The sequence below is a fragment of the Mercenaria mercenaria genome, chromosome 10 (genome assembly GCF_021730395.1).
Source record: "Mercenaria mercenaria strain notata chromosome 10, MADL_Memer_1, whole genome shotgun sequence".
In the NCBI taxonomy this organism is placed as follows: Eukaryota; Metazoa; Mollusca; class Bivalvia; order Venerida; family Veneridae; genus Mercenaria; species Mercenaria mercenaria.
The window spans coordinates 33126411-33137350 of record NC_069370.1 but is presented as its reverse complement, the minus strand read 5'-3'; the positions used below and the strand labels follow the sequence as shown (position 1 = coordinate 33137350).

General features: G+C 37.0%; 1 protein-coding gene across 1 annotated transcript; it reads right to left on the bottom strand.

Moving 5' to 3' along the window:
- Positions 1–448: 448 nt before the first annotated feature.
- On the bottom strand, positions 449–10579 carry LOC128559861 (zinc transporter foi-like). The gene is made up of 3 exons (XM_053552650.1): positions 10178–10579; positions 3773–3960; positions 449–2783 (listed from the first exon to the last, which is right to left on the bottom strand). Exons 1-3 carry the CDS (start codon positions 10416–10418, stop codon positions 2637–2639), a joined length of 576 nt encoding a protein of 191 aa, XP_053408625.1. The 5' UTR covers positions 10419–10579; the 3' UTR covers positions 449–2636.
- Between the last annotated feature and the right edge of the window lie 361 nt (positions 10580–10940).

Genomic DNA, 10940 nt, shown 5'->3' with positions numbered 1-10940 from the left:
TTATTACGAAATGCATTGGTTTCAAACTTGAAGTTGTTGTTCCACATCATCATTCACATCATATGACACAAGGTGCATAACTCTTGCACCAATATTTCCAGAATTATGCCCCCTTTTTGCTTAGAATTATACTTATATAGCGTTTTGATACGCTTTATCTGTACCTCTCTTATTCTTTGATATTTTTTAACACAGACTCAAGCTATTGTGCAATATTCATCCACCATTGGAGTCAGTAAACACTCCAGTGACAGTTCTTGACAGATTTAAATGTTTTTGGTACACAGGTGTAACATAATAAAATACAGGTAAAGTTCGGCTTTTGCTTTTGATTCTAATAAAGATAATTTACAAAATCAATGGGAATAACTTTGTTTTAACTTGATCCATAAATGTCACGGTATTATAGAAAACAATATTAAACTAGGGCTTGTTTCACAAAATAAAACGTCTCCCTCCACTAAACCACTCAAAATCTCTGAAGCAGAACATGCCAAAAATATGCATATTAGGACTTGGCACTGACCAATCCTGTAAGGTTTGGTGGAAATCCGGCCTATTTTATAAGAGAAATGGTTAAAGGATCATAAAATTTGAAGAATCAAGGGCCATAACTCTGTTGATAAAGAACAAACTGGAACGTGCTGATGATAATGCATAACTAACCAATGGTCACTTCTGTGAATTTTCGTGTAATTCCTCCTGGTGGTATCGGAGCAGTTGCCCACACAAGATAAAAATACAACAAATTATGAGCCATAACTCCACTGAAAACTAGAACTGTCACAGGAGTGACTCATACCCCCACCATACGGTCTTGTCACAGAAGAATGGCAACCATAAGGAATCTTAAAAATACTTTGGAGTACTTCATCCTGGGCTTCCACATATAAGTAATAGTAGTATAATACTAGTATAGTAATACTAGTAAATATATTAAATCTCTAATATTAGAGATACACTAAAAGTGAATACAAAAAAGTGTCTTACCGACCCATGTCACCACGGAAAAATGTTTTTACTTTTTACATAGGAATTATAATAAAAAAGTTAGAAAAAAACCTAAAATATTGAAAATCTAAAAATAGGATTTCTAAAAATAGACTAATTCCTGGAATTTAAGGGGAAGAAACTCAGTACAAAGGTTAAAAAAAGGTTACTTCCCTTTGACTCTAAGCCAATAAGAATGAGATATAGTGAAAATACATCAAAATTAACCTTAAATTCTAGGTAAAAGGGGACACAATTCAAGAAAAATAGTGTCAGAGTTATGCACCTTGTGTCACATGATGTGGGTGATGAGGTGGAACATCTATTTTAAGTCTGAATCAAATCCATTCAGTAGTAATTGAGATATAGTGAAAATACATCAAAATTAACCTTAAATTCTAAGTAAAAAGGGGCATAATTCATAAAAAATTGGTGTCAGAGTTATGCACCTTGTGTCACATGATGTGGGTGATGAGGTGGAACATCTATTTTAAGTTTGAATCAAATCCATTTTGTAATAATTGAGATATAGTGAAAATACATCAAAATCAACCTTAAATTTAAAGTAAAAGGGGACATAATTCATAAAAAATTTATGTCAGAGTTAAGCACCTTATGTCACATCATCTGGGTGATGAGGTGGAACAACTATTTTAAGTTTGAATCAAATCCATTTAGTAATAACTGAGATATAGTGAAAATACAACAAAATTAACCTTACATTCTAAGTAAAAGGGGACATAATTCCTGAAAACTTGGTGTCAGAGTTATGCACCTTGTGTCACATGATGTGGGTGATGAGGTGGAACATCTATTTTAAGTTTGAATCAAATCCATTCAGTAGTAACTGAGATATAGTGAAAATACAACAAAATTAACCTTAAATTCTAAGTAAAAGGGGACATAATTCATGAAAACTTGGTGTCAAGAGATATGCACCTTGTGTCACATGATGTGGGTGATAAGGTGGAACATGTATTTTAAGGCTGAATCAAATCCATTTGGTAATAACTGAGATAATAGATATCGGGACGGGACGGGACGCGACAAAACTGACTCCTATATACCCCCCTCAAACATGTTTGGTGGGGGTATAATCATTGAACCTGAATATGTCAGCAATATGCACAATGAGGCTTGGTACTGATAACTCCTGTAAGGTCTGGTGGAATTTCAACTAATAATAAAAAGAAATTGGCCTTAACATAAAATTTAATGAATGAAGGGCCATAACTCTGCTGATAATAATCAAACTGGCCAAAGCTAAAAATATGCACTATGAGGCTTGGCACTAATAACCCTTCTGAGGTTTGGTCCAAATCTTCCCAATAATAACAGAGAAGTGGCCAAAACATCATAAAATTTAATAAATCAAGGGCCATTAAGTCTGCTGAAGATCATCAAACTAGAAAAATTGACAATATGCTCAACTAGGCTTGGCAATGATCAGTCCTGTGAAGTTTGGCGTAAATCCGCCCGTTGTTGTTGGAGGAGTTGCATGAACAAACTTTGAGACAGATAATCATACAGACTGACAGACGGACAGCACTACATCAATATGTCTCCCCCACTTCATATGGGAGACATAGTAATCTAATATTCTCGAGTTTGTGTACAAACACTGGAACCTCAGCCTCTTGTGAAGTTTAGTCTAATATAGTTTTAAGATCCTCCTCATAAAGAGCTATTGCCAGCATGATTCCTGCTCCAATACACATTCCTATACCTTGTAGCAGAAGGTGGCACAATGGATGTTCTCCCTTCTTTGTCTCTACAGACGACAGCTCCGGTAACTAAGGAAAAACAAGGAATTGTTTAGCCTTACTTACATATATTAACAAATCATTCTATAGTCATGTGTCACAGAGTGACAATAACAATCCTTATATTTTTTTTTGAAATTTCAGATTATACAGATTTACAACATTAAAGGAGAGTTTTCAATTTAATTGACAATTTTGTTCATTGTTTACACATTGTCCCTCACATTTTTCTTCTTTTGAACCACCACTTTACACTTAGAGCTACTTGCCCACAGTTTGGGTGAAATCTCCCAACATGTTAATTTGGCATAGAATGTATATATGACAATGAAAATGATAAAGGTTAAAATACAAGTTAAACAGAGCTCTACTGGTACAAATGAAAGAAGAACTTAAATTTTCTGCATTGTTTCAAAAGCTTTAACAAGGAGCTGCGTTCAATAAATGCTTGATGCCCCCCAGTGGCATCCTTGTCGATACAAAGCAACCTAAGTCCAAAACGAGGTCAAGGTGAAACTGAGGTCAGGTGATGTTTGAAGATGAGGAATGGTCACTGGTTACATCTGTATTAGTATCAATTCATTCTTGTAAGCGGTCTTGATGCTAGATGAAACGGTCCCATTTGGTTAACCAAGAGATGGCCCATATAAAGCAACCCGAGGTCAGGTGATGTCTTGTCGATACAAAGCAACCTAAGTCCAAAACGAGGTCAAGGTGAAACTGAGGTCAGGTGATGTCTGAAGATGAGGAATGGTCACAGGTTACATCTGCATTAGTATCGAGTCATTCTAGTAAGGGGTATTGATGCTAGACGAAACGGTCCCATTTGGTTAACCTCGTATGGACGGACGGACAGGACAATCACTATATGCCTCCTGCATCAGCAGATGCCAGGGGCATAAAAATATAAACTGCAACAATGACTATACAAAGGACCACAAGAAGAAATATCAATTTGCAAAATGACCAAGTATAAGGTGGACAAGTTGCTTAAAGCCAACAAAACAGACCGAACTTACCATATCAACAAGAGCTATGTACAGAAACATTCCCCCAACAATAGCAAATATCCATAGAGTTGCTCCTGCGAGGTTGCCAATAGCAACACCAACCAACATCCCAATAAAACACAGAATGGAAGATAGACAATTGTAGATAATGGCTTGTTTAGGCGACATACCAGCTCTCAACAACATAGCAAAATCACCTGAAATAAAACAATATTTACCTGTTCATAACCAAACTGCAGGACATGTTAAAATGAAACAAGGAGCTGTGTTTTTAAAACCCAAAATCATGCCCACGGGTGTTGTTTTTTTTAAAATTGGTTTTAAGTTTACGGTGAAGATCACATGAAGGTCAAGGTCATATATATAGGTCAGTTTGTAGGTCTTGCCACAAGGCTTTTTAAGTGTGAGTATGCACTAAATTGTGACATTTATGTGGGGCGTAAGACAAAAAAAATGTTGTTAGAAGTTTGAAGGTGAAGGTCATGAGAAGGTCATTTATATATAGGTCAGTTTGTAGGTCTTGTCACAAGGACTGTTGAGTGTGAGTATGAACTAAATCTGGTCATTAATGTGGGCTGTAGGCAATCTGGTTCCTATGAACAGGTGAAAGTCAAGGTCATATAATTATGTAGGTCAGTTTGTAGGTCTTGCCATCAGGTTTGTTGTAGAGTGTGTATGAACTAAATTGGGTTATTTATGAAGGCTGTAAAAATATGTTAATAAAGGTTCTCAAGTTTGGAGGTGAAGGTCATAGGGGTCAATGTCATTTATACTGAGGTCAGTTTGTAGGTCTTGCCACATGGCTTGTCAAGTATGAGTACAAAGTAAATTGTGTCATTTATGTTGTCTGTACTCCCAAAAAAATATTGTTTATTAAGGTTTTAAGCTTGGAGGCGAAGGTCATATGATGGTCAAGGTCATTTTTATTACAGGCCCGTTTGTAAGTTTTGCCACAAGGTTTGCAGAGTGTGAGTATGAACTAAATTTACGAGGGCTGTAGGACCAAAAATGTTGTTTATTAAGGTTTAAAGATGGTCAGATGATGGTCAAGATCACCTACATATAGGTCTGTTTGTAGGTCTTGCCACAAGGATCGTTGAGTGCGAGTATGAACTAAACTGGGTGATTAATGTAGCTAAAGACAATTTGGATCATACGGATTGAAAGAAGGGCAGTTCAGTCGCTATTCGCTATATGTCAATGGCATATAAACGAACTGTTCATAACCAAGCTACGGGTAAACCTTAGTGGCAAAATAAACTGTTCATAAGTAAGCTACAGGAAATTGCTAAATAAAATAATGAGCTGTTCATAATCAAAATACAGGACATACCTCATCAGAACAAGGCAGTCTGAAAGACAGCTATATCGCCACCACTGTTATGGATAGTGAAAGGGTTGATGGTATTAGGTTGAATCACTGACGTTGTTAAGTAAATTTTATAGTCCATGTATGACGGCATCAGTACCTTGAGTTGTGACCTTGACCTTGAACCCGCAGGGCTGACTCATGGGTTTTGCAAACCATCTCAATAAGGTGAATATTTGACCAAAGTTTCAAGAATATTCTTCAAGTGGTTTAGCAGAAAAGGAAGGGACAGGAAATTGAAGGCTCAAACCTTAGTTGTTACCTTGACCTTGAGCTAGCGTGGTCACTGAAATTCAGTTTTAAGACTGGTGTGCAAAACTGTATTTGTCATCTAAATTTCAAGGCTGTATCTTAAAAAACAAGAGGACCATGATGGTCCTGAATCGCTCACCTCTTCCCACATGACCCAGTTTTGAGTATGACATCGTTTTTTTCTATTAATTGACATAGTGACCTAGTTTTTGAGCTCATGTGACTCAGTTTTGAACTTGACCTAGATATTATCAAGATAAAAATTCTGACCAATTTTCATGAAGATCCATTGAAAAATATGGTCTCTAGAGAGGTCACAAGGTTTTTCTATTATTTGACCTATTGACCTAGTTTTCGAAGGTACGTGACCCTGTTTTGAATTTTACACAGATATCATCAAGATGAACATTCAGAGCAATTTTCATGAATCTATTGAAAAATATGGCCTCTAGAGAGGTCAAAAGATTTTAACAATGTTAGACCTACTGACCTAGTTTTTGACCGCATGTGACCCAGTTTCGAAACTTACCTAGATATCATCAAGATGAACATTCAGACCAACTTTCATACAAATCCCATGAAAAGTATGGCCTCTAGAGAGGTCACAAGGTTTTTTATTATTTGACCTAATGACCTAGTTTTTGACGGCACGTGACCCAGTTTCAAACTTGACCTAGATATCATCAAGGTGAACATTCTGACCAATTTTCATGAAGATCCATTCAAGGGTATGGCCTCTAGAGAGGTCACAAGGTTTTTCTATTTCAAGACCTACTGACCTAGTTTTTGATCACAGCTGACCCAGTTTCAAACTTGACCTATATATCATCAAGATAAACATTCAGACCAACTTTCATACAGATCCCATGAAAAATATGGCCTCTAGAGAGGTCACAACGTTTCTTCATTATTTGACCTACTTACCTACTTTTTGACGGCACGTGACCCACTTTCGAACTTGACCTACATATCATCAAGATGAACATTCTGACCAATTTTTATGGAGATCCATTCACAAGTATGGCCTCTAGAGAGGTCACAAGGTTTTTCTATTTTTAGACCTACTGACCTAGTTTTTGACCGCACATCACCCTGTTTCGAACTTGACCAAGATATCATCAAGATAAACATTCAGACTAACTTTCATACAGATCCCATGAAAAATATGGCCTTTAGAGAGGTCACAAGGTTTTTCTATTATTTGACCTACTGACCTAGTTTTTGAGGGCACGTGACCCAGTTTCGAACTTGACCTAGATATCATCAAGATGAACATTCAGACCAACTTTCATACAGATCCCATGAAAAATATGGCCTCTAGAGAGGTCACAAGGTTTTTCTATTATTTGACCTACTGACCTTGTTTTTGAGGGCACGTGACCCACTTTCGACTCTGACCTTGATATCATCAAGCTGAACATTCTGACTAATTTTCATGAAGATCTCATGAAATATATGGCCTCTAGAGAGGTCACAAGGTTTTTCTATTTTTAGACCTACTGACCTAGTTTTTGATCGCACGTGACCCAGTTTCGAACTTGACCTAGATATCATCAAGATCAACATTACCTAGTTTTTGACCGCACATCACCCTGTTTCGAACTTGACCAAGATATCATCCTGATAAACATTCAGACTAACTTTCATACAGATCCCATGAAAAATATGGCCTTTAGAGAGGTCACAAGGTTTTTCTATTATTTGACCTACTGACCTAGTTTTTGAGGGCACGTGACCCAGTTTTGAACTTGACCTAGATATCATCAAGATGAACATTCAGACCAACTTTCATACAGATCCCATGAAAAATATGGCCTCTAGAGAGGTCACAAGGTTTTTCTATTATTTGACCTACTGACCTTGTTTTCGAGGGCACGTGACCCACTTTCGAACCTGACCTAGATATCATCAAGCTGAACATTCTGACCAATTTTCATGAAGATCTCATGAAATATATGGCCTCTAGAGAGGTCACAAGGTTTTTCTATTTTTAGACCTACTGACCTAGTTTTTGACCGCACATGACCCTGTTTCAAACTTGACCTAGATATCATCAAGATGAACATTCAGACCAACTTTCATACAGATCCCGTGAAAAATATGGCCTTTAGAGAGGTCACAAGGTTTTTCTATTATTTGACCTAATGACCTAGATTTTGACGGCACATGATCCACTTTCAAACTTGACCTAGATATCATCAAGATAAACATATTCAGACCAACTTTCATACAGATCCCATGAAAAATATGGCCTCTAGAGAGGTCACAAGGTTTTTCTATTATTTGACCTACTGATCTACTTTTTGATGACAGGTGACCCACTTTCAAAACTGACCTAGATATCATTAAGGTGAACATTCTGACCAATTTTTATGAAGATCTCATGAAATATATGGCCTCTAGAGAGGTCACAAAGTTTTTCTATTTTTAGACCTACTGACCTAGTTTTTGACCGCACGAGACCAAGTTTCGAACCTGACCTAGATATCATCAAGATGAACATTCAGACCAACTTTCATACAGATCCCATGAAAAATATGGCCTTTAGAGAGGTCACAAGGTTTTTCTATTATTTGACCTACTGACCTAGTTTTTGACGGCACGTGACCCAGTTTCGAACTTGACCTAGATATTATCAAGGTGAACATTCTGACCAATTTTCATGAAGATCTTGTGAAATATATGGCCTCTAGAGAGGTCACAAGGTTTTTCTATTTTTAGACCTACTGACCTAGTTTTTGATGGCACGTGACCCAGTTTCGAACTTGACCTAGATATCATCAAGGTGAACATTCTGACCAATTTTCATGAAGATCTTATGAAATATATGGCCTCTAGAGAGGTCACAAGGTTTTTCTATTTTTAGACCTACTGACCTAGTTTTTGACGACACGTGACCCAGTTTCAAACTTGACCTAGATATCATCAAGATGAACATTCTGACCAACTTTCATAAAGATCCCACAAAAAATGTGACCTCTAGAGTGGTCACAAGCAAAAGTTTACGGACGGACGCACGGACTGACGGACGCACGGACGACGGACGCTGCATGATCACAAAAGCTCACCTTGTCACTATGTGACAGGTGAGCTAAAAACTAGTAACCCCAAGGCGGGGTTTTAAAAGGACCCTGGGTTATGATTTGAACAATCTTAGTAAAGGACCACTACACAATGCTACATGTAAAGTACCTAAGCTATGTGCCTCTCAATTTAAGAGAAGAACATTTTTTTATGTTTTTCCTATAGAACTCTATGTAAATTCAAGGGACCATGGGGCAGGGCCAATATTGGCCCTGGGATCATAACTTGAACAATCTTGGTAAAAGTCCACTAGACAATGCCACATACCAAATATCTAAGCTTTAGGGCTTCAGGTTTCAGATTTTTGAAATTTTTATATAGGGAAAATAAGTCCCACCCCTGGCAGCCATGTTTTTTTACAAATAAACGGCTTAAGCAATGTTGGTAGAGGGTCACCTAGAGATCATTAATTTTCTACAAAATATTTTTGAAATCCGGCTAACAGTTTCTGATAAGAGGATTTTAAAAGACTTTCCTTTCGGTTGCCATGGCAACCACAGTTCTAAATGGATTTTAATTCTGTGGGTAATTCTGACTGGGGGCCGCACAAAGGATCACTTCTGTGAAGTTAAGTGTAAATCTGCCCAGTGGTTTTGAAGAAGATACAATATAGCCATATAAGGAAAATAAGCCCAGCCCCCTGGCGGTCATGCTTTTTACCGAAACAGAACAGCTTAGGCAATTTTGGTAGAGGGTCACCTAGAGATCATTTCAACAAATATTTCTGAAATCCGGCTAACAGTTTCTGACAAGAAGATATTTAAAAGATTTAAAGATTTTCCTTTTGGTTGCATAGCAACCAAAGTTCTGCATGTATTTCAATTCTTTGGGCAATTTTGAAAGGGGGCCACCCAAGGATCATTCTTGTGAAGTTTGGTGTAAATCTGCCCAGTGGTTTTGAAGAAGGTTTTTCTTTTTTAGAAACTGTTGACACACGACGGACATAGAGTGGTCACAAAAGCTCACCTTGAGCCTTTGGCTCAGGTGAGCTAATAAACGGCTTTTTACCAAACTTAAGGACATGCCTAATGATACTGGAGTCGATGTTTTATTATCGCCACAGTGGTTTATCTATATCTGTCTAAAATATGATGTTTCGCATAAGTTATTTACTTTCTTAAAGAAATCAAATAAATTCATGCATGGAAAGCAGGCATAGGTTTCAAAAACTGTTTTCAAATTACGCTTCTTCAGCAATTTTCCTAAATTAATTTCTTTTATGCAGGAAATGATATAATCAAGCTTCAAATGAATAAGGAAGTAAAACAGTGAGTTCAAATATTTGTACAGACCCAGACAGAATGTTAATGCTGTTCATCATTTCAAAAGCATCTTTGACAAGTTTACCCCTTCAAAACATCGAGTTTTTGCACTTTTCATAGGTGCATTGCAAACATTCCCACCTTTGCTATTAAGATTATATCAAAGGGTCAATTATTTACAAGGATTTTAATTAGATTTCATTTTCACCAAAATGATCTGAACAGGTCTTTTTGAATTAAATAAAGACACAGTAACAGCTGTATCGTTCACATCATTTGGAAGACTGATATATGTTTGCTGTACACAGGGAGTTTAATTCAATATGAATTTTGTGTTTTGGGAAAGAATATATCTCTCTTTGTAAGAAGGGCGCTAGCTCCTTCAGAGGTACCATTTAGTCATAAACGAAGCTTTATTAATATAAAAATGCCCTTACAATCACTTACCTATTTCATGTGGTAGTTCATGACAAAACACTGCTACTGAAGTGCTGAATCCCCCAGTTATACTGTTAACGAATGCAGCACCTATAGCGAGTCCATCACTGAAATTATGTATTCCATCGCCAAGGATAACCATCCAAGCAACTGAGGCCACAGAGTCTGGGACTCCCTCTACCCCATGGGAATGTCCGTGCTTATGTCCGTGACCGTGGGTCTTGGGGGTAGAGTTATGAGATCCAATCATTGAAGTGTTCTCGTCACCATCTACACACGTCTCTACATGGTTCTCTGGACGCAGACCATGTTCGTGACTTACAGTCGTTGTGTTTTCAAAACTGATAGTACAATGTTCAGAGTGAGCCTCATCAGCATAACCTCGGAGCGCTTAAATGACAAAAAGATACACATACAGATACAGGATGACAATATGACAAATTACAGTACAGAAAAAAAGGCTTAGACAGAATTAATTAATGAGATAATTTGGCAGAGCAATTATATTTTGAAATAAGTTGTTATTTAATTTTGGGACAAATTTTATGCTTTTGTTTATGTTACAAAAACAATGGTCAAGTTATCATCATAGAACTATACATCATGTTTCTGATAATAGAAAATACATATGCAAAACTTATGTAGTTGTTAAATAGTTGAGTGAAAAATTTAAGAATCTTTGCTCACTAATGAGTTTAACAAGTGTTATCATGAAAGGAAACAAGAGTGCCAGAATGTCACAATATACGCCCGTCACAGCAAATTTCTTTAC